This window comes from Struthio camelus, chromosome Z (assembly GCF_040807025.1).
Source record: "Struthio camelus isolate bStrCam1 chromosome Z, bStrCam1.hap1, whole genome shotgun sequence".
Taxonomy (NCBI): Eukaryota; Metazoa; Chordata; class Aves; order Struthioniformes; family Struthionidae; genus Struthio; species Struthio camelus.
In genome coordinates, this window is record NC_090982.1 from 53,082,070 (window position 1) to 53,096,204 (window position 14,135).

A 14,135-nucleotide genomic window follows, 5' to 3' on the forward strand; every position below is an offset into this window, starting at 1 on the left:
TTGAATATCTCCAGCGAAGGAGATGTCATAAGACAGAACAACAAAGAAAGGTCCTGGTAAGACTTCTAAGGTTTTAGTGGGTATGAACTCCACCACGTGCAAGTAAAGAACCAACCCTAACCCTAGTCCTAACCTGTATCAGAGGACAGGAATCCTAGAGACCAACGTGTACTGAGATATGGCTCCATCCTGACATAAGCCATCAAGCTACTTCTCTGGCTGGAGCAGTATTCCGGTACTCACTGGGAGGCCCTCAGATCCCCAACCCTAGACCCCGGCCCTAATCCTATCTTCAGCACAGGACAAAACTCCCATTTTCTAACACCTGTTGAGATACAGGCCCCAATCTCACATCAGACCCCTTCCTGGCTCTCCCAGGAGAGCGGTCGTCTAGCACAATTCCAGCCCAGAAGGCCCTCAGCTCCCTAATGCTAACCAGTGGCAGCTCAAATGCTCTTCTAGCTGATGGGAATCTCAAGAGACTATTTTGTAGAAGACTTGTACTGGTCTGGGTGTGCACACTCATGCACATAACAACAGTGGCCTAACAGATCCATATTGTACAATAAAAAATGCAAGTTTTTCTTAATCAGATGAATAGTAATAAAGCTTTCTTACATAAGTAAAAATACAAAAGTTTTTGTAATTTGGGAAACAAAATAACAACAGCAAAAGAAGAAATGGCCATTATTTGCAAGGTTCTCCTATGCAGCCCTTTTTTGTACTTAGCCCAAGTTGCCATATTCCCGTCTCTGCACATGTGGGAAAATCTAGCAAAATTCCCACTGAAAACAACAGCACAGGTGCATGAACACACAAGAACTCTACATCTAACTATTGTGGAGGGAGGGAACTACGGAAACTTGGTACATGTTGTAACAGGTTCTTACGTGCTACCAGTTAGACTTCATAAGAAGTTTGGAGGAGGTCTGTAGTTTTCTCCATTAGATTGTGCTACCACTGCAAGTCACTTTTAAGACAGAACTACAAAGACAGATTTTAGCAGAGTTTTTAAAGTTCTAGTAAGGATGGACACCTATCCCCCCCCATTCCTAAGATAAGAGCCTTGAGAATATCAAGCTGCTATAGAGACAGGCGGAACACAACAAGCCAAGTCTCACAACACCTCTGTTTTCTGTTACTGTTATACAGTTTCCCTATGCTCTCATATATTAAACTTAGCACTCCCAAAACCCCAATCTTGAAGATGAATATTACATTTACAGACATAAAGGAGAAAGATACGCTCCCAGAGGTCTTACTGTGATTGTTTTCATGTTGCAGCAAATCTGCAGTAGCTTGTTTAGATTACTGCTCATGTACTGGGAAAATTCTCTGAAAATGTGTCTTGACAATGAAGGGTTACTTGCCCAATACATCACGGTGACAGAGCATCTGGAGCCTTAGCTAAGTTAAGCATGCCTTGCTTATCACCTTTAAGGCAGCTTTCATGCAAAAACAGTGGAAGGGATTTCTTCAGATGACAAAATAACAATTCAGATTCCAGACACTATCTATGAAACCTGTCTAGCAGCTACTTCTCATCACTTCCTGCTCTCAGCACAATCCACTTCTCAAGATAGCCACTGACAAAACCATTGACAAAAGAAACAAACAATGGTACAAGTAAGGGTCCTATAATACAAACTTATTAATTTTAATCATAATCCTGTTTCTTCCTCTCAAGACTTATTAGGAAAAAAAAAAAAAAGGGCTTTTGTTCTTTTCTTACACGTCTTAGATACACATATCTCAGAACATATCATACTCATCAAGGACTAAAGTTTAAAAAAGCCTTGACAGGCAATGGAGATGTGACTTCCCAACAAAATCATACGACTCCTCTAAAGGACAATATTTCTATTGTTAAAAGTAATTTATGAATGCCTTTTTGGAATCACAATGAAATCTGCTCTGCTCTTGCAATACTCACACTCTTCCTAAAAGCTGTTCATAGGAAGGTAAGAAATGTCCTAATGGTTCTTCTAACTCAGCACTTTATTTGCAACAGTAGCAATAGCAGATGCTCTCTAGGGAGAGCATAGAATCCTGGCCACGTTCTCAGTTCCATTCTCCTTGTCCTTCCCCAGAATGCAAAACTACTGTGATTAGGAATATTAGAAAGTCGTCTAGAATGTCTGAACAACTTGCTGAAAAGCTACAAAGCTGTCCCGAATCCATTCATGGACTCATTCTCCATTAATTCATCAACTCTGAGCCTGCCATCTGCCTTCTCAAACTCCTGTAGCAATAAGCTCCAGAAGTTAACTACGTGCTGTATAAAGAAATATTTTAACTGTTTTAAACTGATCATCTACTAGTTTTACTTAGTGTCCTCTAGTTCTTGAACTGCAGGTTTTGGGGGAAAAAAAAAAAATCTTTCAAACAATGCTTTCCACATCAGCTTCTACGAGCCTTCCCTGCCCTTTGAAGGTGATCTCTGCAAGTTTGTCAGGCAACAGAATTTCTAATCAGTCACTTCCACTAGCTGGCAAGACAAATTTTGTAGGTGCACTTTCTGTAACTTACTAGACTCCTCAACAAATTTAGCTAAGTGACATGCAGCATACAAGTATCTTTTTCACAAATCAAGGCAATTCATACCACAGCCCTGAAGAGCCACATTTGTTTTTTTTACTCAGGGCTTTCCAAAACATTTGTATCTTTAATGGGCTGAGCTGACCAAAAAAAAAAAAAAAAAAAAGGCTAGCATTGCTCTGTTACCAAAAAAAAAAAAAAGGAAAATAACAGGATATGATCAATTATGATCAATTATTGTAAATTGTAAACTTCAGACAGTCAAGCTTTAAAATGAGAAAGGACGACATACCAACAATGAAAAGTTGCAACCTATGGTTTTATAATGAAGTAGTAACGTGAATGGATTTCTAAAAAATAATACGTAAAATAAAAAAGAAGATTAGATTCTTTTTTCTTCAGAAATGTTGATGGGCCTGAATGGGCAGCCAGCCTAGCCAGGAACCTGAGCATAAGGATGCTGCTGAGGGAAAAAGTACACCATGGATAGCATCACTGTTAAAAGAAAACTCACGGGATTCAGGGAACTACTACGATTGGTACAGTAAGAAGAAAAAAAAAAAAGCAAACAGAAAAACCTGGAAAGATTCATGGCAAGAGACTGTGGAGAGGGAGAAGTTCATATAACACCTTTTCAAAACTGCAATTAATATATTTGAACACTAGTCAGTCCCATGGAGGTCTGCAGGTCAGTGCAAGTCTCTAACTAGGCACTGGCAACGACCCAGTAAAGGTTCTCATAAACATGGCTCCCATAACATGCCTCTCTAGAGTGCGTAACCAATCACAAGGTATTCTCCAACCTCTAGCTGTCCCACTTGCTCCTGTTTTAACGTACGCACTACTCAGAACATCATGATGTCAGTGGGTTCTCTGGAAATTGAAGTTATTAACTTGGGGGAAACAACAAATTTCTGGAGGTATGTTCCCTGGGAAAGAAAAAAGATGGTTCACAAAGGAGAAAAAAAAAAAAGTGAAGAAAGACAGTAAAAGTCCAATCTAGGACTGAGACATTCTAATGTCCACATAGCACTGTTTCAAACCATAGAAAAAGGAGAACAAGAGAGATAACATAACTGGGAAGTATCACTACGAGTGAAGCTTTCATTCTGCCATGAAGTGTTCAGCATCATAATTAAATGAATCAAAACATGAATTATACCTTCCATGCTATGTTTTTTTCTGAAGTTGATCAAGATTTACTTGCCATTAGCTACAACATTTCCCTCTACTTTTTCTGCAGTTTTTACTTGTACATATGTACAAGCCTAACAAAATTCAGTATAAAGTGACTGAGGCTGCAAACTACATGCAAGCCAATGAAATGGCACCTCAGCTCCCAAGGCTGTCAAATCTGATGTACTCATATCTTGCTAAATAAATCAACTCTTACCAAAGTAATTCATAAAATTAATCTTGCAAATTATTCCTTATAAGTTACTAGCCCCCATACTGAGATTTACCAAAAAAAAAAAAAAAAGTGGTATATACTAGTTCAGCATACTGTATGGCATCACAAATTGAGCATGCATGAGCAATTGATCAGTTATTAAAATCACAATATGCAGCGATAACGATAGCACATATGGTTTCCCCAGTTCTTTATAGCTCCTCTCAGCCTGGGTCTGTATGTTGTGTCAGAATGTTTTCCAGCTATGTCAACCACTAAGAAATCTGTCCACTTGTGGATCTGTGCACTCCACATGGAAGATACCAGCACAGAGCTTTATTAATCTGGTTCAGGACACAGAAGGCCATAGCGATATACTCAATGCTTGATACACTGAGATCAAAGCAATTTTGGAAACAGTGATATTTTGCCTTCAGATTTTGAAAAGTAAGCTCCACCACTATCTCTAAAACTCCACGTCATCTCTGTAAATGATAAACATGCTCCCTAAACTCAACATTTCTCTCCTGTACTCTGTAAATGTCACTGGGAAAGAGTCTTCTCAAAAGATGGTGTGAACGCTATTATTACTTTCCACTTTGATAATCATGAATTCATTCCCTTAATTCTTCAAGCCCAGCAATATCAAAGATAACACCTTGCACAGACAGTTACCACATTTACAGTTCTTAACGGGGGGGAAAGGAGCAATTGTGTGAAAATAGCCCCACTGCAGGTTGGGAATACCATTCTCCAATATTTATCCATAACACCTGTCAGACACTACTTGTGAGTAGTCAGCATCAGGAATCAGCATTCCCAAAAGCACTGTAAACTGACACAGTATCAACAGCTGAAGTTGCCAAATCCAGCTGCTTTACTAAGAAAACACAGTCATCTTGGACAGCCATTTTTCAGCAGCCCATACCAATCACTATAGAAGCAGGCTACTACCTCAATGATGGCACTAGAAAGACAAGAGACTTAAACAGGCTCCAAAGGAATACTGCTGTTTGGAAGCCATGTTTGGTCATCCAAGGCTTACAAAGTAATGTGAACGTGTGATTAATTTTACTGTTATTTTACTGATCACGTGCACATGAGAACAATGCACTTGTTGTAGCATTCCTCACACATTTCAGACTTGTTTTATTTTTCCACCCCGTCAGTGCAGGAGCATTTTCAGAACTTCCGAAAGATCTTAATACATCTATTTCAGAGAGACCTATGGAGCACAGTAAAATGCTCTGTGTCATAAACATGGGGTTATAGTCAGGACAGTTCATCCAACACACTTGAGCTTCTGACCACTGCTACAGACTGAAGAAGTTAAGCAGCATTCTAGGCTGACAAAGACACATGCAGTGGCAGACTAAAGAAATGTTCTCCCAGCATCAAAAAGGAAAAATAAGTAAACTCACCTTGTATCACAGTCTTTCTCACAAAAGGGCCTACCATTGGGGGACTTTAATTTGCAAGTATGCATCCCTCTGCTTTTCCACACTTAGCTAAAAGGAACTGTGTAGAGGATGAAGAGCAGTTTGTCTCACTTGAGGCACAGCTATCAGTGTACACAGTTGCCAAATTTGTGCCTAGGACTAGTTCACCTTAACCACATGGATTTAATCTAGATAAGATACAAACTGATATAAGATGTAAATCTGTCTTTAAATTAGCTCAGAAGATACAGTCCTCAAGGACTCAGTAACGTGCATGAAACTTGGCAACTAAACAGTCATTAAAGTATGCTTTAACATATTCAGATATCAATGTCATTTCTTATGTAGTAATTGTTCTGCTCATACTTAAACAGCCTCACTTACTAACAAGAGAGCTGACAACGTGGAACAGTGCCAAAATTATGTTAATATTATTTCCTACATCAGAAGGTAAGTAAAGATGCGATTATTCATTATAACAGAAGTAAAATGTCTCCATATACTGTATTTTGCAACAGATTAAATTATAGTGTCTGTCATTTCTCAAAGCTGGAAAACGGATTCCCTTTTCACTTTTGAAAAAAAAAAGTATGTGTTTTCCTTTTTTTTTTTAGATAAATAGTTGGAGAGATTGCTTATATTCGAGTTTCACAAAGAGGTTTTTGTTTACTTCTGGATTATTGTCAATAAAGTTTTCACTAAACAACAAATTGAAAATCTCATTGTCATACATACGAAAGACATTGGCTTGTTAATGAGGAACATTCTGTCATACTCCCCAGAGAATTTTTGGTATGTGCCTTAGTTACATTTTATATGTTTTTATTACTTTCAATGAGTAAAATATGAGTAAAATCCCACAATAATGAAAATCATTCAAAATAAAAATATTTTTTCATTTGATTAAGACAGCCTACACTGTCAAGTCCAGTTAATAAGTTTCAGACCAATCGCTTACCCAAAGAGGACAGTCATGTACCACCAATCTGACATTTCCAAACACGCAGGCTTGATATTCAGTAAAAACAGGATTTCTAATGTGATTGGCAGAATTCAGCAACAGACCACTTTCAGTCTCTGAAATGAGAGCACTTCTCCCTAGATAGCTCCAGATCAGACTTGACTGCTGATTGTCTTCAGAAAATCCATCTCTTTCATTTCCAAAGGCTACAATATTAACAGACCTAAACAAAAAAAAAAAAGTAACAAAGACATAGCTGTGTTAACAAAGATCAGCGGAAGGGATAAGAAAAAAAAAATCCCTTTAAATCAGAACATATTAATCCTTCTGAATCCTCTTCTTTCATTAGATTTGAAAACCCCCAGTAATCAACAGCAAAACACATACATGATCTCAAATCCAATAGCAGGATGAGAGCAAAGTGGAAAAGAAACCTGGAAATGCTGCCTGCATTATAAATCCCCAGCTTGCTTGGCTTTTTATTTGTCTGTTTCCATATTCAGTCTCACTGATGTAACCTCCAGAATTCCTGTCGCATATCCTCTTGTATTTGCAATGTGTTCTAACTTCTTGCTCAGTGCTTCAGCCCCCGCAAGTCAATGAATGCAACTGCCTGTGACAGTAGCAACAGCACAAATGCTTGCTACTGTGCTAATCTGCTGCTGCTGTAGGTGAATTCAGCATGTAAACTGAGCAGCAGGCAGCTCAGTCACAGCCATTGCATCCTGACGTCAGTAAACTCAGTCTAAGAGCATAATACACGCAACGGGGACGGAGATTCGACATTTCTGCAGAAGCAACATAATGCAGCCAGGTCAGCAAAGAGAGGCAAAGGCACTTCAGCAAAGCAGCATCTGACTGCACTAAAGGCATTTACATGGTGCAATTCTACTGCTGCTGTGCAAAAAAATATAAATATACAAAATCGCTGCCAGCTAATCTGCATTAGCAGTATGCTGAACCATACGAAATGAGAGAAAAGCAGTAAAGGACAGTCTCAGCTAAAGAAGAGAACAATGTGAAGGAATGAACACTCGTAAAGAAACTCAACCTTTGTTTAATAATATTTTAAATTTTTCAATATTAGATCAATACATTTTTATGTAAACCACGTGGTTTTTTTCAGTGTTAACTTGCTTTTGGAAATACTGTTTTGAAAGGGATAATTTTTAATTATAATGAAATAAATAAAATTATATTTGTATCTATGACCAAATTCAGTCTAAAATGGCACCTTCTCTATCAGATATCACTGTACACATTAGAATTAAAAAGAGAGTCAAAATACTTTGGGTATATTATACGATAAATAGAACACTCTCTATTATGCAAATACATTCTGCTGTTAATCCCACAGGTAAAGGTACTAAATTACGTGAACCCACTTAACACAGGTCTTGATAAGACAATCAACAGAATAATTAACAGAGTGACCTTTGCCTTGCAGCAATCCATACTCTTAGAAAGGTACTGTTCCCCTACTAGTAAGATGACAAGAGGACAAGCTACATGTGGGAGAATACCAATTGACACTGGCGCTGAAGTTTTGTAACAATGTTGTATTGATTAGCTGGATTATTTTTAAAAATCACAGGCATTAATAGCTGATGCATGCTAATGAAGTCAAATAGGGTTTTTTTCTTAACTTTTTTATTATAAATACTACAGGACTTACTGTAAAACAAACCAATAGAACATTTACTAACTGTCATTTCCCTCTCCTGTGTTTTACCACATTCCACTTTCTACCACTTTTCAATCCAGCTTTCCTTAGAAAACTAAAAGACTAATGACAGATGAGGGAGGAGGTTCTTTGGGAGGGGAGGGGAGGGGGGTGTCCAAAAAAAAGCCTGAATCCATCTTTCCTAGGTAGCTTAAACAAGACCAAGCAATCGAAGGAATCACCCAGATTGTCATGTGTTGTCTGGCTCCCACATTTCAATTCTTCAATAGTGTCCAAACACTGCATATAAATTTACTGCATTAGAGCCAACATACTCCTTCACTTGTGTCCATTAGCGTACTTTTTAGAGAGGAATAAACATAATTCTTGGAAACATCAAGACTGAGCAGAGGAATTGGGGATTGTAATGGTCTAAACTTTGAAAATGAGGGAACATTCTATGAGAGGAGAGTTCTTTAAAACACTAGCAAACATAACCTTGTGTAGCTAAAGCAGAAATCTGCTGCACCCATAAAGGCAGAGGCACACTAAACAGCCTTTACTTGTTTTGAGTCCTGACATAAGCACACTAATTTAGAATAATGGTATACATATTTCCATACCCAGTGGCCCAGTAAAAACAGTCATAAGCCTTATGCTAGCCGTGCAAGGCCCCAGTCCTGTCCTGTTTGGCTTGTTATCAACATGTTACGATAAGTTGCTGCGTGAACCGGAGTTTGATAACGTCTTCCGCTATATAGTTTAAGTATGGGATAGCAGCAAAGGCACGATAAATACAGGCACAAGTTGAAAGCTGGGATCCAAGAACTATTAACAGCCCACTTATGGCCAGTTACTGGTCATTGTAAAAGCACAACCTCGAGAACTTGGGAAAAGCTGCTCTTGCTCTAGCAAAGGAAGAATCCTCTAAGCAAGGGGCAGGGGGAGCTGCTGAGCAACAGCCTAAGACACCTGCAGAGGCCTGGGAAATTAACCTCCAACACATCTTTCAGTACTCAGGCCAAAGGGTAAAGGCCAAGGGCTAGGAATGGTCTAGAAATTCTTTCGCTTTATAAAAGGATAAAATCCTAAATTGGGGAAGGGTAGATGGGGAGAAAGAGGTCACCTCATTTAGCGCCAATTTCTGCTGTCAAAGAGCTCTCGAGCCTGGCCACCTCCACAACTAAGACCAAGCCTGGAGCAATCGGTGCTAACTTTACACCACCCGCTCTGTGGTACTGCATGCTCACAGCTAATTTAGGATATAAAATGAGTGGCTGACTGCTTTGTAGGAATAATGATTGATAGCGTGCAAGAACTGATATGTAGTAATAGTGATAATGATGAATAATGTGCAAAAACTAACTATTAGCAAAGAGTGTATTGTTAATGAATGCCAATCTAGTAAAGTTATGTTTTACAGTTTAGGACTAGTCTGATTTATCAGTGTTCTAATTCCTGCCATCACAGTCAGCTCTGATTCCCCAGCTGAGATAGACAGACAGATACATACACACACACATATTCAGTTGCAACACCAGGAAGGAAACTGGATTGGTAAATAAGGCAGATCTAGGGAAAGTGACTCAGTTGATAAAAATTCCAGATGGCATAGCCAAGTGTTCTAGACCTAGTCCTGCCCAAAGAGTGAGAAGGCCTGGGGTATTGGTAGAGCTGAAGAGTCACAGAGAACACTTATTTTCCTCTCAGTCCTTCCTTGAACCATCTGGGAAACTAATCGGAACTGCCAGAAGCATTAATTTTGCAGGCAGTGTATTCTGCAGACAGTGGATGTGGGATTCATCTCACCTGATACACACCACTTAAAGCTTCCATATTAAAATACTGTACTATGTCAGTAACTTTTTAACAACCAGAAGACATAAAATGACATTTAAAAAATAAGTACGAAAATAGGACGAAAATACTGCCTGTTCTTCTACGTAACTGGGTCCGTAGCCCCACGTTTTTTCCTCTGCATTGCTGAGTGATTACATAATGCATTTCAAAAGAAAAAAAAAAAAGTTAACTGTTCCATTTTAATAAACATCATGAATTGAGAAGCTGCTTGGCACCTCTACCTCAGATGCAGTTATGTGGGCACTGCAAGTGAAAGCAATAAAAAACTGTTTAACTAAAAGAATAGAATTATAAAAGACTGCTTGACTGTTTCCTATTTTGCAATCTGGAGGCTGAGTATCCTAGGATCAGCAAACACTTCATCCAGCAGACATTTGCCATTTACTGCTGACATACAAAGACAAAACTGCAGAAAACAGAGAGAGTCTTTGACAGGATTCAGAAAACAATGACATATTTGATGTCATGCACTTTAATACTAGAACATTATTACATTGTTTCAAATGATTTCTGACGAAGATTTCCAGTGACTATCTCAGACAGAACAATGAAAAGAAACATCCAGTCTTTGCTGACAAAAGGGTAATGCCATTTTCTATGGCAAGGAGAGAACTGCAGCCAAGTCAGCGAAGAGGATTTCCTCATCGTGGAAGCTGTAATCTTACTTGCACTGATTCAAATATGCTTAACTATCCCTTATTTTCACAAATGTGAGGAGATTTGATGCTCCTGAATTCAAAGCTGTTGGCAGTCCTACCTATTCATCGATTCTGTACTTTGGTTCATTGACTCTAGGCTGATTTGTTGATTCTGATTTTGTTAATTCATCGAGCTTCCGCTGACTTTATTAATTTCTTGTGTACCCAATGCTGTTAAGTATATTGTTCTGGGACAGGTAAAATTTCAAGTTGTTTTTAAAAGAAAACAGAAGATCACGTCAAAGAACAGTACTATTTGTTGGTGAATAGAGTTGTTTTCTCCTAATGACACAAAATGTAATCTTTCTTAGGCTTGATTTTATTGGCATTTGTTTATACTACAGAGATTGTTGCTATAGGTTCTAACAGCCAAGATGTCTCGCACAGATAAAGCATAAACCAACAAAAGGAGTTTTTCTTCACTGTTGCTATCTGTCACATTCAAGCCAACAAAAGCACACTGTGTGTGGGAAAGAGGAACAAATGATGGCATGCTGTTAAGGCTTACTAATATTTTTCAGTACAGCCATGCCAGAAAAAACTTTGTAGGGTTAATCTGACTTGGAAACACAGTTCCACATAAATACTTAAGTAGCAGAGCCTATTCAAGAGATTGCACAACCACTGCTCCCTGCCAGAGCTTATTGTCCCTCCAACCCTCAGGATTGCAGTGCAACAACTCAATAAACTCTGATCTGACAATGCTGTATCAAAACCACCACCACAAATGGATGCAATGTATTGATCCAATATAAACTCATTCTGTTGGTTCAAAGTCATTTAAAAATATTAGTGGGTTAACTTTGTATCAGCTTTATCAGCTGACATAAAATGCAGCCATGTACTACAATTTAGTAGCCCTGCATAATCCGGAGCGCACAGATCCAATGTTAATGATAACAGTGACAACAACAGTCTCAGTGTGCCAACTCAGCCATTTGTGTAGTTGCATTTGCATGGAATAAAATACAAGACACAAAACACGCCTTCTTGGGTCAAGCTACTGTTCTAATTCTAATCCAACATTATATCCACCTGCAGCTACAGCAGGGGCTGTTTAGGGAAGGCATGAGAGCTGGGCTTCTGTCTGAAGTCCATTTCCCTCACACTCCTCCAGCATCCGCAGCTATTGCATTAGGGAAGTTAAAGGGTGCATCCCTGCATAGCCCCATAAGTACCTGTTTAAGACCTGTTGTCCATAAACTTGTCTAATCCCTTTTCCAGCATGCTGGTGTTGCCTGCCCCAAGAACCTCTTAGGGAAGCAAGGTCACAAAGTTTACCACTCACCAGGTAAAAAGAATATCCATCTGTTATAAACTACCTCCTCCTAGTTTCATCAAGTGGCTTCTAAATCTAGGACTGCAAGATTTGATGAATAACAGCTCCACCTTTACATTATCTACCACTTTCACAGTTTTGTAAACCTTAATCATAACCCCAGAGCCTTCGGCTCCCAAAACTGAAGAGCCCTACATTTTTAGGCTCTCTTAGTAAAGCAGCTGCTCCATGGCCTTGATCATTTTATATCATATTTATCTACCAAATATCATTTATCACTCTTTCAATACCATGAGGTCCTTCTGGAGTTTCTCAGCATTAGCATCTGGCCATGTGAGAAAAAAAAAAAAAAATTAGCGTCATCTGCAAACCTGAAGATTTCACTGTTCACTACCTTCCTCAAATCACTAATGAAGACATTAAAAATCAGTACAAATCCCAGGACATTTGTAGTATGGTTGTAGAATCTCCATCCTTGAAGGCGTCCAAGATGTGACCGGACAAGTCCCTAAGCAATCTCACCTAATTAGACCTGATTTGAGCAGGGGTTGGACTAGATGACTTCCAGAGGTCCCTTCCAACCTGAACTATTCTATGAATTGTCTCCCTTCTGAAGCATGACCATTAAACCCTATCCTTCACTTTCCAGTCTTGAACCAGCTTTCAGTTCAAAAACCAACCTCTTGTCCAATCTTGTGGCAACTTAGTTTCTTTATAAAGCTTAATAAGCTTTATAAAAAACTTGTCAAAGGCTTTTTGAAAATGCAAGTGGATTATTATATTCACAGAATCCCCTTTATTCACATACTGCTCTTCCTCCAAATTCCAGCAGGTTAGTGAGGCAGGACTCCCCTGTACAGAAGCCACATCGATTCCTTCCCAATAGGACTGTGTTTATCCGTGTGCTCTTTGATCTTGTTATTTATTATAGGCTTTACCATCTGATCAGAAATGATACCCAGTCTCACTGTTTTGAAGTTCCCCAGATCCCTCTAAAGCAGTTTTTATACGCAGGGGTGATACTGGCAACCTGCAAGCCTCTAGCACAGTGACAGTTTGTAACGACACACTGCAGACCTTAGCCTGCAGTCCTCCAGTTTCTTATCTGAGTTTCCAAAGAACACTGGCAAATGCTATCCAGTCCTAGTAACTTATTAACATCTACTTAATCTATTGGGTCTAACATTAATATCAGATTAAGTAATGTAATAGTAACACAATATTAAATCATAAGTATGAAGGGAACTGGAAATGATCTGATGAGAGAGAAAAAGAAATAAAAAAGAATGTATATTTTAACACAAACATAATCTAGGCTATAGCAGAACAGAATTGTGAAAGCAAATACAGATTTGTGAAAACCTAGAAAATGGTGTGGATAATTAATGGACTAGAAGCCAGCTCTGTTACTGGAAAAGCTCGGCATAACAGCTGACCTCCAAGTGGTTGCTGTTTCACCATAAGCATCATCTGGTGCATACATGCCCCCAGCTTGCAGCAGTGTTTTAAAATGCAGAGATGAAGGGCCAAAGCAATATTAAATGCTACGTAAGAAAGCATACCCATTCACACTGATAAGAATGCACAACTATAACGACAGATGTACAAATGTACCTTATAATGCTCACATCTTCAGCAAAATTTATTAATGGTATTACCACACAGCTCAAAGTATTAAAAAAAGTAGGTTTATACTTATTTGTTATTGTTTTAGAAAGTGAAACAAGCACAACCAAGAAAAAGTAAGTCTGAGAAAAACAGTTCAAACCAGAGAGCGCTCTGCTGGCGAGGGACTGCGAGCGCCGGGCGGCCCACGCGAGATGAACCCAGCGCCTCGCCTTGCAGCGCCGGCCAGGCCCCACCGGAGCCCACAGCAGAGCTCAGCTGCGGGTCCCCTTCAGCGAGGGAGGCCTCCCGTCACCGGCCGCCGGCAGCAACGGAGCAGCCAGCAGCCCGAAGCAGCCGCCCGGGCCTGGGCCACGCAAACGCGGCAGCCACGAAGGAGGAGACGGCCCACAGGCGGCGCCAGCCTGCGCCCGGGGCACCTACTCCGCCACCTCTGACTCCTACCCGCCCCAGTGGAGCCTCTCGGCGGGGGCTCGCAGCCTTCCAGTCACCTGCATGCAGCCGACATCCCCGAAGTCTCAGGCCGCCGCCGCCACCGCTCGGCGAGGCCAGGCCAGGCCTCCGAGCAGCGCCACGTGCCGCGCCCCTCCCACCCTGCCGGGGCGGGGCGTAACGTAACGCTCCCAACGGTCGGCGGCGGCCGGGCGGCAGAGCGCGCGCGCACGCGCGCCTCGCTCAGGG

At 40.1% G+C, this 14,135-nt stretch overlaps 1 protein-coding gene across 3 annotated transcripts in view; it reads right to left on the minus strand.

The window, feature by feature from the left end:
• The window catches only part of RHOBTB3 (Rho related BTB domain containing 3), a 41,912-nt gene extending 27,873 nt beyond the window's left edge, over positions 1 to 14,039 (minus strand). Inside the window, exons 1-2 of one of the 3 annotated variants that reach the window (XM_068928508.1) lie at positions 13,946 to 14,039; positions 6,326 to 6,551 (exon numbers count right to left, since the gene is read on the minus strand). In XM_068928508.1, the coding sequence (XP_068784609.1) occupies positions 6,326 to 6,551; positions 13,946 to 13,962 (243 nt within the window). In that variant the 5' untranslated portion in view covers positions 13,963 to 14,039. Of the gene's footprint in view, positions 1 to 6,325; positions 6,552 to 6,715; positions 7,185 to 13,945 lie in introns of those variants that run through there. The other 2 variants (XM_068928509.1, XM_068928510.1) reach the window with 2 other exon arrangements.
• Between the last annotated feature and the right edge of the window lie 96 nt (positions 14,040 to 14,135).